The sequence below is a fragment of the Panthera tigris genome, chromosome F3 (assembly GCF_018350195.1).
Source record: "Panthera tigris isolate Pti1 chromosome F3, P.tigris_Pti1_mat1.1, whole genome shotgun sequence".
Taxonomy (NCBI): domain Eukaryota; kingdom Metazoa; phylum Chordata; class Mammalia; order Carnivora; family Felidae; genus Panthera; species Panthera tigris.
The window spans coordinates 63,826,967-63,842,669 of record NC_056678.1 but is presented as its reverse complement, the minus strand read 5'-3'; the positions used below and the strand labels follow the sequence as shown (position 1 = coordinate 63,842,669).

Here is a 15,703-nt window from a genome sequence, read left to right as displayed (position 1 = left end):
CGCCCAGCCGCCGTGGGTGTGGGTCGGGTGGGAGGCAGATGGGTCCGGTCCCGTGTGGATGCGGGAGGTGGTGTGTGAGGCCTGGCGGCCGCCCCCTCTGCTCCTTCCCGCGCGGGGCCGGGCCGGGCCGGGCCGGGCCGGGCCGGGCCGCTAGCTGCGGGCCGCGGAGGACGCGGAAGACGCCGGGCCGGGGGCGTGGCGGGGCTCCCCAGCCGGCCTCCGAGGGCCCGAGAGCGGCCAGGCGGCCAGAGCGCCCTCCAGAGGCGGGCGGCGGTGGGCGCCGGGCGCCGGGCGCCGGGCGCAGGGCGGGCAGGTGGGCGGGCGGGCGGGCGGGCGTGCCCGGCGACCGGCCGGCGCAGCGGAGTCGGAGGGGCGAGGCTGGGGCTCCGGGCGGCCGGAGCCCGTGGTGGCCGGAGCCCGTGGTGGCCGGGCAGAGCTGCGGCCGGCCGGGACGTCGGGGCAGGGCTGCGCCGGGCGGCGGCGGCGGCGGCGGCGGCGAGAGAGCGCCAAGGCGCCAAGGCGCCGGAGCGCACCCTGGGCCGGCCGCGTCGGGCCGGCCCGGGCCGTGCAGCGTTGGTGGTATAGTGGTGAGCATAGCTGCCTTCCAAGCAGTTGACCCGGGTTCGATTCCCGGCCAACGCAGCCGGCCGACCTTTTGCGCCCCTCCGGGGCCCTCCTGGCCAGGCCCGCCGGGCGCTGGCAGTGGGGGACGGCGTGCCGGCCGCCGGGCGCTGGGCACGTGGCCCGAGGCGGCCGGCGTGCGGGTGCGAGGGCGACCGGCGCGCAGCGTTTTGCGGGTGCTGCCAGCGGGCCGGGTGGACTGCGTGGGGCCCGCGGGCGGCTGGACGTGCAGAGGCAGGGGCCTCGGGGCCCAAGCGGAGCCGCGTGGGTGGAATGGAGGCGCTGGGTCCAGGGGGTGCAGGCCAGGCGCGCAGCCTGTCGCTCCCTGGTGGTCTAGTGGTTAGGATTCGGCGCTCTCACCGCCGCGGCCCGGGTTCGATTCCCGGTCAGGGAAGCCTTTCTTCTTCCTCTGGCCCTCCGGGGCCTCCCCTCCCGGCCTGCCAGGCCGACCCACCCACCGTCCGTTCCCCAGTGCACCCGCACCACCCCCTTTTAGCCCACGCCAGCACGCCAGGCCACAGGTGGCTAGCTTGTCGTGGGCCCCGCCGCCGCCGCCACGACGACGACGACGACGGCGACGACGACGACGGCGGCCGCGGCGGTGTGCGCACAAGGCCACCTGCCACGCCCCCACGGGCAGCCCAAGCCTCGCCCTGCCACCTCGGCCCCTCCGAGCCTTTTGGCCTGGCTGGCCCTCTGGAGGCCCTCGGCATCGCCTCTCCCCTTCGCCCCCCGCGCACGCGCTCGCCTGGCTCCTTCGCTTCCACAGCGCGAGACGCGAGTGGCCGGGGCGACCTCTGTCCCCCGCCGGGACCACCGGTGTGCGCAGAGGCCCCGGCCCCCCGAGTGTGCTCGGACCCCCACCGCCCCCGCCGGTGGCGCTCCTAGCTGGCCAGGCTGACGAGCCATCCCGTCCTCCCTCCCGAGGTGCCCGCGGTGGCGGTGCTGGGCGCGTGGGGCAGGTGAGCCACGCGCAGCCCTGAGTCCCGTCACCTGGCCGAGCCCCCCGGGCCTTGCCTCCCTCGCCCCCCTCGGGCCTGCGACCTCTCGGGCGGCTTCCCTGCCCCACGCCGGGCGGGAGCGCCACGACCTGGCTGGCTGCGTCTCTCCCCGGCGCCGGAGAGCAGACCCCATGGGCACGGTGGTCTTGGGCCCCGATGGGAGCGCACAGTCCGACCGCCGGGGCCCGGGAGGTGGAGGAGGGAAGAGGCATCCGGGCCCGGCCCGGTCCCCCCGGGCACTGGAGGTGACACCGCGGGGAGGTGTCGTGGGAGCCGCGGGGGAAGAAACCCCAGCAGCCAGGCAGGTGGGTGGCGGTGCAGGCACCCCGGGGGACTGGGCGCACTCGTCGCCAACTTGTCATTCCAATTGCAGGACACGTCGGTCCCCTGCATCCTTTGGCAAAGGGGCCAGCGTGTTACCCAGAGGTCCCTTTCAACACCTCCGCGCCCCACCCCCCCCACCCCCGATGAGCGGCGTCCTCCACCCCCGCCCCCACTCACGCACACTTTCTACAGTTGCGCTTTTCACAGTTTCCCATCCCGCCTCGCCCCGTGCCTCGCCACGATAGGCGCCGTCAGTCCCTCTGTCCACCCCTGTATCCGTCCTCTTCTGTGGATGCCTCCCACGGTCCATCGCACACCTCAGTCTCCTTCCCGCCCCATCTTGGACACCCTTGTCCGCCAGGGATTTGCTCTGTGATCAGAGGCGTCCCCTCTCGAGGCCAAGCGGTCAGCCGGTGCGCCGCGCACACCTGCTGGGGCACACTCGCTTCAACCGGACGCCCCCCCTGCACCGGTGCGGAGGGGCCGCGGCGGCCGTGGGTCTCCGGGTGCTTCCCGTGCCCGCCGGAAGTCTCCTCGGAGTCCTTGCTTTTGCGTGTGTGTGCGTGTGGGTGTGGGTGTGGGTGTGGGTGTGGGTGTGGGTGTGTGTGGAGGGGTGGAGGTCGGGGTGGGAGAGGGATGGAGGACGGCGGTGGCCTTTGGTGCCGTGGGCGGCTCTAGCGGTGGAAGAGGAAGCCGCGTTGGCACGGTAGCGGCGGCGGCGAATCGGGACGCAGAGAATCAAGGGCCTGCGCGACCCTGACGTTAGGCACGCTGGGGTCCTGCGGGTGCGGGTGTCGGTGCCACCTGGAGTCTGTGGGCGACCCTCCCGGACAATGGGATGTATAGCGCACCTAGGCGTGGCAGCTTGGTTTCTGCCGGTGTTGCAAAAGGGGAGGATTTCTGGAGTGTGGATAGAGTGAGCCAGAGCCTGTGTGTGTGTGTGTGTGTGTGTGTGTGTGCGCGCGCGCGCGCGCGCGCGGTGGGGGGGGGGTGGTTGGGGGCTGGTGGCAGGGGCGTGGGCGCGAGGTGGTGCCGAGGGAAGGGGAGGAGCTTGTGGGTGGCAGCGGCGAGTCGGTGCGTGGATGCGTTCCTTGCAGTGAATCGGGAGACTCGAGCGAGGCGAGCGTCGTTAAAGAGAAGAAGGGCAAAGCAGGTGTGTGGGCGGGCGCGGGTGGGCCCTTGGCTCCCGGGCGGAGTTTTGTCCCTTGTCCCCAGGGCGAGCGAGCCAGGGAGGAGGAAGGGAATGTGCGGCAGGGGCGGGGACGGGATGGGGCGTGGGCGGGCCCCCAGAGAGGAGCAGAGGTGGCTTTGGCCAGGTGCTCTGAAGCTGGGAGAGAGGCAGCTTAGCAGGGAGAGAGGAAGCGTAGCGCGCAGTTGGCGCTGCGGGGCCAAAAGGGGATGGCGCGTTGCATGGGCCGGGAATCGAACCCGGGCCTCCCGCGTGGCAGGCGAGAATTCTACCACTGAACCACCCATGCACCCACGGACGTGGTCCACAGAGGGCTTCCCCAGCGGCGCCGGCCGCCTCCGTTGCCGGTCCCCGCCAGTAGTGAGCGTGAGCGTGAGCGCCAGCGTCCACCCCGTGGGAGCAGGAGGCGGGCGGTCTGCAAGACAGGCTCCAGGCACGCGGAGAGCCAGCCCCTGGGGCGCGGCGCGGCGCGGCGCGGCGCGGGCCTCCGGGCAGAGGAAGGCACGGAGGCGGACTGGGCTCATCCTGTGCTTTGTCCCTCGTCCAGGGCCACCGCCACAGCCTGCCCGTGTCGCCAGAGGCAGCCAGGAGCCGGACCCAGCCTGGCCAGCGCCCGAACCCCAAACAGCCGGAGCCATCTGTGGCAGGTGCAGGCAGGCGAGGGACCTTGCCTTCAGCTACTCCCAGCCCCGAGCCAAAGTCCGTTTGGCGGATGGTTTTCTCGCGCGTGCAGTGTGTGTCCCGGCGGACGGGGTGGGGAACGGACCTCTCGTGTGTGGAGCCGTGGGGCCGGGGGCGGGGATGGTTGGGCTGTGTGTGTGTGTGTGTGTGTGTGTGTGTGTGTGTGTGTTTGCGCTCGCGCCGGCGTCTGTCGGAGTTAGAGGCCAGGTCGCGCCGCATGCGCCTCTGAGTGCGTCTGGGGCCGAGAGAGCAAAGGCCTGAGCGCGTTGGCCGGCGGCTCTCCCTAGGGGTCCGGCTCGGTGCCTTGACAGGTTGGGAGCCAGGAGGGCGATCTTGGATCCGGGAGGAACGCTGGGGCGGAGTGGCCGGCCGGCGGCCTCCCCGAGCCAGGAGATGCGCTGTGGCGCCCGGCTGGATGGCCCGGGGGGGTCTAGGGCTTCCGCTCCCTGCAGCCACCTTCCCGGCTTGGACTCGTGAGCCAGGCCCACAGAAGGGAGGGGTCCACGCCGCCGGCCGGCCGGCAGACGGCTGGGCTGTATGGCTCCCGGGAGGCAGACAGGCAGGCAGGTAGGTGTGGCCAGGGGAAGGCCCCCAGGTGGAGGATCGTGTGGGCCGCCTCGGGAGGGTGTGGAGAGAATGGACTGGGGCCGGGGGGAAAAGCACGGGGTGACGGTGGGGTGGGTGCGTGTTCCCGGTGGCGGCGGCGGAAGCGGACGGCTGGCTGTAAGAAAGAGCCAGGCGCTGTCCAGCGGCCACAAGTGGGAGCGGGAAGCGCGGGGAGCTTTGCAGCCTGGGCTGGCCCGCGAGTGCCGGGGTGACGAGGGCAGGGGCGGGAATAGGCGAGAAGGAGGACCAAAGAGCCTCCAGAAAGCAGCAGGTGCGAAGTCAGCGAAGCCTGAGGGTGTGGGAAAGGCGCTCGAGTCGCCGGGGAGTGCGTGTGTGTGTGTGTGTGTGTGTGTGTGTGTGTGTGTGCAGGCGCGCGCTCGCGCTCCGAGCCCGAGGCGGCGAGGGTGGAGGGGTCGGAGCTCGGTCCTGGGCAGCGCGTGCTCGGGTGCGAGGCGGGCCGCGGCGGCGAGAGGGTGTGGTCCAGGCCCGGGTGGCGTGGCTGCTGTGTGGGGCGGGCCAAAAGGTGGGCGTGTCAGGAGTGGGATTCGAACCCACGCCTCCAGGGGAGACTGCGACCTGAACGCAGCGCCTTAGACCGCTCGGCCATCCTGACGGCGGGTGTGGGCGCGTCGCCGCTGGCCTGGCTGGGACGCGGCGCTAACGCTGGTGTCCTTGGCCGTCATGGCGCCTGGCTGGCGGCTGTGTGGGTGCGCAAGGGGCGAGACACGCGCGGCGGCCCCGGAGGAGCACCGCCAGCCGCCTCGCCGCCACCTCCGCCGCCAGCGCGGCTCCCGTCGCTGTCGCACCCCCACCCCCAGCTCCCTGCAGGCCCCGTCCAGCGTCGGCGCCCCTTGCCCTGCTCCCCACCCCGCCTTCCTCGCCCTCGCCCTCGCCCTCGCCCTGGCCCTGGCCCTGGCCCTCGCAGCCCCGCTTGCCGTCTGGGGCCTTTTCTCCCGGCGCGATGCCCGCCTGGCAGACGAGAGAGAGGCAGCGCTCGTTGGGAGTACTGAGCGCCGTCCGGGTCCGTGTGTGGGCCCGGGTGCGGGTGGACTCCGAGTCGGGGCCGGGGGCTGCCGTGCGGGAGAGGGGGCCGAAGCGGGGGTGGGGCCGGGTGGGGCGTGGCCCGGGCCGGGCGCCCGTGCAGGGCAGGGCGTCGAGGGCGGGCAGGGGCAGGCGTGGGGAGGCAGCCGGAGAGGGGTCGGGCGGGCGCCCGGGTGGCCGGCCGCCGCCGTCCTCGTTAGTATAGTGGTGAGTATCCCCGCCTGTCACGCGGGAGACCGGGGTTCGATTCCCCGACGGGGAGGCAAGACGCCCTTTTTGGTGGCCTGCGCAGCTCTGGGTCCCACCTCTTGCTCCCGAGGGAGGGGCAGGGGCGCTTCCTCTCGGCCGTCCGTCGTCCGGCCGGCGGCGCGTGCCCGGCCTGCCCACCGTCCACCGGGCCCAGCCCTTTGCGTGGCTCGAGGCCGGACGCTGGGTCGCCACCGCGCAGCCGGGGCCTCGTGCGGTCCCCGCGGCAGCCACAGCGAGCTCCTGGGCGACGTGCCGCCCAGCCGCGCAGCCGCGCAGCCGCCCAGCCGCCGTGGGTGTGGGTCGGGTGGGAGGCAGATGGGTCCGGTCCCGTGTGGATGCGGGAGGTGGTGTGTGAGGCCTGGCGGCCGCCCCCTCTGCTCCTTCCCGCGCGGGGCCGGGCCGGGCCGGGCCGGGCCGGGCCGGGCCGCTAGCTGCGGGCCGCGGAGGACGCGGAAGACGCCGGGCCGGGGGCGTGGCGGGGCTCCCCAGCCGGCCTCCGAGGGCCCGAGAGCGGCCAGGCGGCCAGAGCGCCCTCCAGAGGCGGGCGGCGGTGGGCGCCGGGCGCCGGGCGCCGGGCGCAGGGCGGGCAGGTGGGCGGGCGGGCGGGCGGGCGTGCCCGGCGACCGGCCGGCGCAGCGGAGTCGGAGGGGCGAGGCTGGGGCTCCGGGCGGCCGGAGCCCGTGGTGGCCGGAGCCCGTGGTGGCCGGGCAGAGCTGCGGCCGGCCGGGACGTCGGGGCAGGGCTGCGCCGGGCGGCGGCGGCGGCGGCGGCGGCGGCGGCGAGAGAGCGCCAAGGCGCCAAGGCGCCGGAGCGCACCCTGGGCCGGCCGCGTCGGGCCGGCCCGGGCCGTGCAGCGTTGGTGGTATAGTGGTGAGCATAGCTGCCTTCCAAGCAGTTGACCCGGGTTCGATTCCCGGCCAACGCAGCCGGCCGACCTTTTGCGCCCCTCCGGGGCCCTCCTGGCCAGGCCCGCCGGGCGCTGGCAGTGGGGGACGGCGTGCCGGCCGCCGGGCGCTGGGCACGTGGCCCGAGGCGGCCGGCGTGCGGGTGCGAGGGCGACCGGCGCGCAGCGTTTTGCGGGTGCTGCCAGCGGGCCGGGTGGACTGCGTGGGGCCCGCGGGCGGCTGGACGTGCAGAGGCAGGGGCCTCGGGGCCCAAGCGGAGCCGCGTGGGTGGAATGGAGGCGCTGGGTCCAGGGGGTGCAGGCCAGGCGCGCAGCCTGTCGCTCCCTGGTGGTCTAGTGGTTAGGATTCGGCGCTCTCACCGCCGCGGCCCGGGTTCGATTCCCGGTCAGGGAAGCCTTTCTTCTTCCTCTGGCCCTCCGGGGCCTCCCCTCCCGGCCTGCCAGGCCGACCCACCCACCGTCCGTTCCCCAGTGCACCCGCACCACCCCCTTTTAGCCCACGCCAGCACGCCAGGCCACAGGTGGCTAGCTTGTCGTGGGCCCCGCCGCCGCCGCCACGACGACGACGACGACGACGACGACGACGGCGGCCGCGGCGGTGTGCGCACAAGGCCACCTGCCACGCCCCCACGGGCAGCCCAAGCCTCGCCCTGCCACCTCGGCCCCTCCGAGCCTTTTGGCCTGGCTGGCCCTCTGGAGGCCCTCGGCATCGCCTCTCCCCTTCGCCCCCCGCGCACGCGCTCGCCTGGCTCCTTCGCTTCCACAGCGCGAGACGCGAGTGGCCGGGGCGACCTCTGTCCCCCGCCGGGACCACCGGTGTGCGCAGAGGCCCCGGCCCCCCGAGTGTGCTCGGACCCCCACCGCCCCCGCCGGTGGCGCTCCTAGCTGGCCAGGCTGACGAGCCATCCCGTCCTCCCTCCCGAGGTGCCCGCGGTGGCGGTGCTGGGCGCGTGGGGCAGGTGAGCCACGCGCAGCCCTGAGTCCCGTCACCTGGCCGAGCCCCCCGGGCCTTGCCTCCCTCGCCCCCCTCGGGCCTGCGACCTCTCGGGCGGCTTCCCTGCCCCACGCCGGGCGGGAGCGCCACGACCTGGCTGGCTGCGTCTCTCCCCGGCGCCGGAGAGCAGACCCCATGGGCACGGTGGTCTTGGGCCCCGATGGGAGCGCACAGTCCGACCGCCGGGGCCCGGGAGGTGGAGGAGGGAAGAGGCATCCGGGCCCGGCCCGGTCCCCCCGGGCACTGGAGGTGACACCGCGGGGAGGTGTCGTGGGAGCCGCGGGGGAAGAAACCCCAGCAGCCAGGCAGGTGGGTGGCGGTGCAGGCACCCCGGGGGACTGGGCGCACTCGTCGCCAACTTGTCATTCCAATTGCAGGACACGTCGGTCCCCTGCATCCTTTGGCAAAGGGGCCAGCGTGTTACCCAGAGGTCCCTTTCAACACCTCCGCGCCCCACCCCCCCCCACCCCCGATGAGCGGCGTCCTCCACCCCCGCCCCCACTCACGCACACTTTCTACAGTTGCGCTTTTCACAGTTTCCCATCCCGCCTCGCCCCGTGCCTCGCCACGATAGGCGCCGTCAGTCCCTCTGTCCACCCCTGTATCCGTCCTCTTCTGTGGATGCCTCCCACGGTCCATCGCACACCTCAGTCTCCTTCCCGCCCCATCTTGGACACCCTTGTCCGCCAGGGATTTGCTCTGTGATCAGAGGCGTCCCCTCTCGAGGCCAAGCGGTCAGCCGGTGCGCCGCGCACACCTGCTGGGGCACACTCGCTTCAACCGGACGCCCCCCCTGCACCGGTGCGGAGGGGCCGCGGCGGCCGTGGGTCTCCGGGTGCTTCCCGTGCCCGCCGGAAGTCTCCTCGGAGTCCTTGCTTTTGCGTGTGTGTGCGTGTGGGTGTGGGTGTGGGTGTGGGTGTGGGTGTGGGTGTGTGTGGAGGGGTGGAGGTCGGGGTGGGAGAGGGATGGAGGACGGCGGTGGCCTTTGGTGCCGTGGGCGGCTCTAGCGGTGGAAGAGGAAGCCGCGTTGGCACGGTAGCGGCGGCGGCGAATCGGGACGCAGAGAATCAAGGGCCTGCGCGACCCTGACGTTAGGCACGCTGGGGTCCTGCGGGTGCGGGTGTCGGTGCCACCTGGAGTCTGTGGGCGACCCTCCCGGACAATGGGATGTATAGCGCACCTAGGCGTGGCAGCTTGGTTTCTGCCGGTGTTGCAAAAGGGGAGGATTTCTGGAGTGTGGATAGAGTGAGCCAGAGCCTGTGTGTGTGTGTGTGTGTGTGTGTGTGTGTGCGCGCGCGCGCGCGCGCGCCGTGGGGGGGGGGTGGTTGGGGGCTGGTGGCAGGGGCGTGGGCGCGAGGTGGTGCCGAGGGAAGGGGAGGAGCTTGTGGGTGGCAGCGGCGAGTCGGTGCGTGGATGCGTTCCTTGCAGTGAATCGGGAGACTCGAGCGAGGCGAGCGTCGTTAAAGAGAAGAAGGGCAAAGCAGGTGTGTGGGCGGGCGCGGGTGGGCCCTTGGCTCCCGGGCGGAGTTTTGTCCCTTGTCCCCAGGGCGAGCGAGCCAGGGAGGAGGAAGGGAATGTGCGGCAGGGGCGGGGACGGGATGGGGCGTGGGCGGGCCCCCAGAGAGGAGCAGAGGTGGCTTTGGCCAGGTGCTCTGAAGCTGGGAGAGAGGCAGCTTAGCAGGGAGAGAGGAAGCGTAGCGCGCAGTTGGCGCTGCGGGGCCAAAAGGGGATGGCGCGTTGCATGGGCCGGGAATCGAACCCGGGCCTCCCGCGTGGCAGGCGAGAATTCTACCACTGAACCACCCATGCACCCACGGACGTGGTCCACAGAGGGCTTCCCCAGCGGCGCCGGCCGCCTCCGTTGCCGGTCCCCGCCAGTAGTGAGCGTGAGCGTGAGCGCCAGCGTCCACCCCGTGGGAGCAGGAGGCGGGCGGTCTGCAAGACAGGCTCCAGGCACGCGGAGAGCCAGCCCCTGGGGCGCGGCGCGGCGCGGCGCGGCGCGGGCCTCCGGGCAGAGGAAGGCACGGAGGCGGACTGGGCTCATCCTGTGCTTTGTCCCTCGTCCAGGGCCACCGCCACAGCCTGCCCGTGTCGCCAGAGGCAGCCAGGAGCCGGACCCAGCCTGGCCAGCGCCCGAACCCCAAACAGCCGGAGCCATCTGTGGCAGGTGCAGGCAGGCGAGGGACCTTGCCTTCAGCTACTCCGAGCCCCGAGCCAAAGTCCGTTTGGCGGATGGTTTTCTCGCGCGTGCAGTGTGTGTCCCGGCGGACGGGGTGGGGAACGGACCTCTCGTGTGTGGAGCCGTGGGGCCGGGGGCGGGGATGGTTGGGCTGTGTGTGTGTGTGTGTGTGTGTGTGTGTGTGTGTGTGTGTGTGTTTGCGCTCGCGCCGGCGTCTGTCGGAGTTAGAGGCCAGGTCGCGCCGCATGCGCCTCTGAGTGCGTCTGGGGCCGAGAGAGCAAAGGCCTGAGCGCGTTGGCCGGCGGCTCTCCCTAGGGGTCCGGCTCGGTGCCTTGACAGGTTGGGAGCCAGGAGGGCGATCTTGGATCCGGGAGGAACGCTGGGGCGGAGTGGCCGGCCGGCGGCCTCCCCGAGCCAGGAGATGCGCTGTGGCGCCCGGCTGGATGGCCCGGGGGGGTCTAGGGCTTCCGCTCCCTGCAGCCACCTTCCCGGCTTGGACTCGTGAGCCAGGCCCACAGAAGGGAGGGGTCCACGCCGCCGGCCGGCCGGCAGACGGCTGGGCTGTATGGCTCCCGGGAGGCAGACAGGCAGGCAGGTAGGTGTGGCCAGGGGAAAGCCCCCAGGTGGAGGATCGTGTGGGCCGCCTCGGGAGGGTGTGGAGAGAATGGACTGGGGCCGGGGGGAAAAGCACGGGGTGACGGTGGGGTGGGTGCGTGTTCCCGGTGGCGGCGGCGGAAGCGGACGGCTGGCTGTAAGAAAGAGCCAGGCGCTGTCCAGCGGCCACAAGTGGGAGCGGGAAGCGCGGGGAGCTTTGCAGCCTGGGCTGGTCCGCGAGTGCCGGGGTGACGAGGGCAGGGGCGGGAATAGGCGAGAAGGAGGACCAAAGAGCCTCCAGAAAGCAGCAGGTGCGAAGTCAGCGAAGCCTGAGGGTGTGGGAAAGGCGCTCGAGTCGCCGGGGAGTGCGTGTGTGTGTGTGTGTGTGTGTGTGTGTGTGCGCGCGGGCGCGCGCTCGCGCTCCGAGCCCGAGGCGGCGAGGGTGGAGGGGTCGGAGCTCGGTCCTGGGCAGCGCGTGCTCGGGTGCGAGGCGGGCCGCGGCGGCGAGAGGGTGTGGTCCAGGCCCGGGTGGCGTGGCTGCTGTGTGGGGCGGGCCAAAAGGTGGGCGTGTCAGGAGTGGGATTCGAACCCACGCCTCCAGGGGAGACTGCGACCTGAACGCAGCGCCTTAGACCGCTCGGCCATCCTGACGGCGGGTGTGGGCGCGTCGCCGCTGGCCTGGCTGGGACGCGGCGCTAACGCTGGTGTCCTTGGCCGTCATGGCGCCTGGCTGGCGGCTGTGTGCGTGCGCAAGGGGCGAGACACGCGCGGCGGCCCCGGAGGAGCACCGCCAGCCGCCTCGCCGCCGCCGCCGCCAGCGCGGCTCCCGTCGCTGTCGCACCCCCACCCCCAGCTCCCTGCAGGCCCCGTCCAGCGTCGGCGCCCCTTGCCCTGCTCCCCACCCCGCCTTCCTCGCCCTCGCCCTCGCCCTCGCCCTGGCCCTGGCCCTGGCCCTCGCAGCCCCGCTTGCCGTCTGGGGCCTTTTCTCCCGGCGCGATGCCCGCCTGGCAGACGAGAGAGAGGCAGCGCTCGTTGGGAGTACTGAGCGCCGTCCGGGTCCGTGTGTGGGCCCGGGTGCGGGTGGACTCCGAGTCGGGGCCGGGGGCTGCCGTGCGGGAGAGGGGGCCGAAGCGGGGGTGGGGCCGGGTGGGGCGTGGCCCGGGCCGGGCGCCCGTGCAGGGCAGGGCGTCGAGGGCGGGCAGGGGCAGGCGTGGGGAGGCAGCCGGAGAGGGGTCGGGCGGGCGCCCGGGTGGCCGGCCGCCGCCGTCCTCGTTAGTATAGTGGTGAGTATCCCCGCCTGTCACGCGGGAGACCGGGGTTCGATTCCCCGACGGGGAGGCAAGACGCCCTTTTTGGTGGCCTGCGCAGCTCTGGGTCCCACCTCTTGCTCCCGAGGGAGGGGCAGGGGCGCTTCCTCTCGGCCGTCCGTCGTCCGGCCGGCGGCGCGTGCCCGGCCTGCCCACCGTCCACCGGGCCCAGCCCTTTGCGTGGCTCGAGGCCGGACGCTGGGTCGCCACCGCGCAGCCGGGGCCTCGTGCGGTCCCCGCGGCAGCCACAGCGAGCTCCTGGGCGACGTGCCGCCCAGCCGCGCAGCCGCGCAGCCGCGCAGCCGCCCAGCCGCCGTGGGTGTGGGTCGGGTGGGAGGCAGATGGGTCCGGTCCCGTGTGGATGCGGGAGGTGGTGTGTGAGGCCTGGCGGCCGCCCCCTCTGCTCCTTCCCGCGCGGGGCCGGGCCGGGCCGGGCCGGGCCGGGCCGCTAGCTGCGGGCCGCGGAGGACGCGGAAGACGCCGGGCCGGGGGCGTGGCGGGGCTCCCCAGCCGGCCTCCGAGGGCCCGAGAGCGGCCAGGCGGCCAGAGCGCCCTCCAGAGGCGGGCGGCGGTGGGCGCCGGGCGCCGGGCGCCGGGCGCAGGGCGGGCAGGTGGGCGGGCGGGCGGGCGGGCGTGCCCGGCGACCGGCCGGCGCAGCGGAGTCGGAGGGGCGAGGCTGGGGCTCCGGGCGGCCGGAGCCCGTGGTGGCCGGAGCCCGTGGTGGCCGGGCAGAGCTGCGGCCGGCCGGGACGTCGGGGCAGGGCTGCGCCGGGCGACGGCGGCGGCGGCGGCGGCGGCGGCGGCGGCGGCGAGAGAGCGCCAAGGCGCCAAGGCGCCGGAGCGCACCCTGGGCCGGCCGCGTCGGGCCGGCCCGGGCCGTGCAGCGTTGGTGGTATAGTGGTGAGCATAGCTGCCTTCCAAGCAGTTGACCCGGGTTCGATTCCCGGCCAACGCAGCCGGCCGACCTTTTGCGCCCCTCCGGGGCCCTCCTGGCCAGGCCCGCCGGGCGCTGGCAGTGGGGGACGGCGTGCCGGCCGCCGGGCGCTGGGCACGTGGCCCGAGGCGGCCGGCGTGCGGGTGCGAGGGCGACCGGCGCGCAGCGTTTTGCGGGTGCTGCCAGCGGGCCGGGTGGACTGCGTGGGGCCCGCGGGCGGCTGGACGTGCAGAGGCAGGGGCCTCGGGGCCCAAGCGGAGCCGCGTGGGTGGAATGGAGGCGCTGGGTCCAGGGGGTGCAGGCCAGGCGCGCAGCCTGTCGCTCCCTGGTGGTCTAGTGGTTAGGATTCGGCGCTCTCACCGCCGCGGCCCGGGTTCGATTCCCGGTCAGGGAAGCCTTTCTTCTTCCTCTGGCCCTCCGGGGCCTCCCCTCCCGGCCTGCCAGGCCGACCCACCCACCGTCCGTTCCCCAGTGCACCCGCACCACCCCCTTTTAGCCCACGCCAGCACGCCAGGCCACAGGTGGCTAGCTTGTCGTGGGCCCCGCCGCCGCCGCCACGACGACGACGACGACGACGACGGCGACGGCGGCGGCGGCCGCGGCGGTGTGCGCACAAGGCCACCTGCCACGCCCCCACGGGCAGCCCAAGCCTCGCCCTGCCACCTCGGCCCCTCCGAGCCTTTTGGCCTGGCTGGCCCTCTGGAGGCCCTCGGCATCGCCTCTCCCCTTCGCCCCCCGCGCACGCGCTCGCCTGGCTCCTTCGCTTCCACAGCGCGAGACGCGAGTGGCCGGGGCGACCTCTGTCCCCCGCCGGGACCACCGGTGTGCGCAGAGGCCCCGGCCCCCCGAGTGTGCTCGGACCCCCACCGCCCCCGCCGGTGGCGCTCCTAGCTGGCCAGGCTGACGAGCCATCCCGTCCTCCCTCCCGAGGTGCCCGCGGTGGCGGTGCTGGGCGCGTGGGGCAGGTGAGCCACGCGCAGCCCTGAGTCCCGTCACCTGGCCGAGCCCCCCGGGCCTTGCCTCCCTCGCCCCCCTCGGGCCTGCGACCTCTCGGGCGGCTTCCCTGCCCCACGCCGGGCGGGAGCGCCACGACCTGGCTGGCTGCGTCTCTCCCCGGCGCCGGAGAGCAGACCCCATGGGCACGGTGGTCTTGGGCCCCGATGGGAGCGCACAGTCCGACCGCCGGGGCCCGGGAGGTGGAGGAGGGAAGAGGCATCCGGGCCCGGCCCGGTCCCCCCGGGCACTGGAGGTGACACCGCGGGGAGGTGTCGTGGGAGCCGCGGGGGAAGAAACCCCAGCAGCCAGGCAGGTGGGTGGCGGTGCAGGCACCCCGGGGGACTGGGCGCACTCGTCGCCAACTTGTCATTCCAATTGCAGGACACGTCGGTCCCCTGCATCCTTTGGCAAAGGGGCCAGCGTGTTACCCAGAGGTCCCTTTCAACACCTCCGCGCCCCACCCCCCCCACCCCCGATGAGCGGCGTCCTCCACCCCCGCCCCCACTCACGCACACTTTCTACAGTTGCGCTTTTCACAGTTTCCCATCCCGCCTCGCCCCGTGCCTCGCCACGATAGGCGCCGTCAGTCCCTCTGTCCACCCCTGTATCCGTCCTCTTCTGTGGATGCCTCCCACGGTCCATCGCACACCTCAGTCTCCTTCCCGCCCCATCTTGGACACCCTTGTCCGCCAGGGATTTGCTCTGTGATCAGAGGTGTCCCCTCTCGAGGCCAAGCGGTCAGCCGGTGCGCCGCGCACACCTGCTGGGGCACACTCGCTTCAACCGGACGCCCCCCCTGCACCGGTGCGGAGGGGCCGCGGCGGCCGTGGGTCTCCGGGTGCTTCCCGTGCCCGCCGGAAGTTTCCTCGGAGTCCTTGCTTTTGCGTGTGTGTGCGTGTGGGTGTGGGTGTGGGTGTGGGTGTGTGTGGAGGGGTGGAGGTCGGGGTGGGAGAGGGATGGAGGACGGCGGTGGCCTTTGGTGCCGTGGGCGGCTCTAGCGGTGGAAGAGGAAGCCGCGTTGGCACGGTAGCGGCGGCGGCGAATCGGGACGCAGAGAATCAAGGGCCTGCGCGACCCTGACGTTAGGCACGCTGGGGTCCTGCGGGTGCGGGTGTCGGTGCCACCTGGAGTCTGTGGGCGACCCTCCCGGACAATGGGATGTATAGCGCACCTAGGCGTGGCAGCTTGGTTTCTGCCGGTGTTGCAAAAGGGGAGGATTTCTGGAGTGTGGATAGAGTGAGCCAGAGCCTGTGTGTGTGTGTGTGTGTGTGTGTGTGTGTGCGCGCGCGCGCGCGCGCGCCGTGGGGGGGGGTGGTTGGGGGCTGGTGGCAGGGGCGTGGGCGCGAGGTGGTGCCGAGGGAAGGGGAGGAGCTTGTGGGTGGCAGCGGCGAGTCGGTGCGTGGATGCGTTCCTTGCAGTGAATCGGGAGACTCGAGCGAGGCGAGCGTCGTTAAAGAGAAGAAGGGCAAAGCAGGTGTGTGGGCGGGCGCGGGTGGGCCCTTGGCTCCCGGGCGGAGTTTTGTCCCTTGTCCCCAGGGCGAGCGAGCCAGGGAGGAGGAAGGGAATGTGCGGCAGGGGCGGGGACGGGATGGGGCGTGGGCGGGCCCCCAGAGAGGAGCAGAGGTGGCTTTGGCCAGGTGCTCTGAAGCTGGGAGAGAGGCAGCTTAGCAGGGAGAGAGGAAGCGTAGCGCGCAGTTGGCGCTGCGGGGCCAAAAGGGGATGGCGCGTTGCATGGGCCGGGAATCGAACCCGGGCCTCCCGCGTGGCAGGCGAGAATTCTACCACTGAACCACCCATGCACCCACGGACGTGGTCCACAGAGGGCTTCCCCAGCGGCGCCGGCCGCCTCCGTTGCCGGTCCCCGCCAGTAGTGAGCGTGAGCGTGAGCGCCAGCGTCCACCCCGTGGGAGCAGGAGGCGGGCGGTCTGCAAGACAGGCTCCAGGCACGCGGAGAGCCAGCCCCTGGGGCGCGGCGCGGCGCGGCGCGGCGCGGGCCTCCGGGCAGAGGAAGGCACGGAGGCGGACTGGGCTCATCCTGTGCTTTGTCCCTCGTCCAGGGCCACCGCCACAGCCTGCCCGTGTC

The 15,703-nt window shown here is 73.4% G+C and overlaps 2 protein-coding genes and 13 non-coding genes across 15 annotated transcripts; 8 read left to right on the top strand and 7 right to left on the bottom strand.

Annotated features, from left to right (window-relative positions):
• Positions 1–570: 570 nt before the first annotated feature.
• On the top strand, positions 571–642 carry TRNAG-UCC. Its single transcript has one exon. It is a non-coding gene; the product is annotated as a tRNA-Gly (tRNA).
• Positions 643–943: 301 nt separating this feature from the next.
• On the top strand, positions 944–1,015 carry TRNAE-CUC. Its single transcript has one exon. It is a non-coding gene; the product is annotated as a tRNA-Glu (tRNA).
• Positions 1,016–3,353: 2,338 nt separating this feature from the next.
• On the bottom strand, positions 3,354–3,424 carry TRNAG-GCC. Its single transcript has one exon. It is a non-coding gene; the product is annotated as a tRNA-Gly (tRNA).
• A 231-nt stretch (positions 3,425–3,655) lies between these two features.
• LOC122235768 (basic proline-rich protein-like) lies at positions 3,656–9,654 on the bottom strand. The gene is made up of 5 exons (XM_042975719.1): positions 9,430–9,654; positions 6,128–6,836; positions 5,322–5,684; positions 4,120–4,711; positions 3,656–3,773 (listed from the first exon to the last, which is right to left on the bottom strand). Exons 1-5 carry the CDS (start codon positions 9,652–9,654, stop codon positions 3,656–3,658), a joined length of 2,007 nt encoding a protein of 668 aa, XP_042831653.1.
• On the bottom strand, positions 4,953–5,035 carry TRNAL-CAG. Its single transcript has one exon. It is a non-coding gene; the product is annotated as a tRNA-Leu (tRNA).
• TRNAD-GUC lies at positions 5,654–5,725 on the top strand. Its single transcript has one exon. It is a non-coding gene; the product is annotated as a tRNA-Asp (tRNA).
• TRNAG-UCC lies at positions 6,566–6,637 on the top strand. Its single transcript has one exon. It is a non-coding gene; the product is annotated as a tRNA-Gly (tRNA).
• On the top strand, positions 6,939–7,010 carry TRNAE-CUC. Its single transcript has one exon. It is a non-coding gene; the product is annotated as a tRNA-Glu (tRNA).
• TRNAG-GCC lies at positions 9,349–9,419 on the bottom strand. The gene has a single exon. It is a non-coding gene; the product is annotated as a tRNA-Gly (tRNA).
• On the bottom strand, positions 9,651–15,654 carry LOC122235767 (basic proline-rich protein-like). The gene is made up of 5 exons (XM_042975718.1): positions 15,430–15,654; positions 12,144–12,844; positions 11,318–12,096; positions 10,121–10,712; positions 9,651–9,768 (listed from the first exon to the last, which is right to left on the bottom strand). Exons 1-5 carry the CDS (start codon positions 15,652–15,654, stop codon positions 9,651–9,653), a joined length of 2,415 nt encoding a protein of 804 aa, XP_042831652.1.
• TRNAL-CAG lies at positions 10,952–11,034 on the bottom strand. Its single transcript has one exon. It is a non-coding gene; the product is annotated as a tRNA-Leu (tRNA).
• Positions 11,650–11,721, top strand: TRNAD-GUC. Its single transcript has one exon. It is a non-coding gene; the product is annotated as a tRNA-Asp (tRNA).
• Positions 12,574–12,645, top strand: TRNAG-UCC. The gene has a single exon. It is a non-coding gene; the product is annotated as a tRNA-Gly (tRNA).
• Positions 12,947–13,018, top strand: TRNAE-CUC. Its single transcript has one exon. It is a non-coding gene; the product is annotated as a tRNA-Glu (tRNA).
• Positions 15,349–15,419, bottom strand: TRNAG-GCC. Its single transcript has one exon. It is a non-coding gene; the product is annotated as a tRNA-Gly (tRNA).
• Positions 15,655–15,703: the final 49 nt, after the last annotated feature.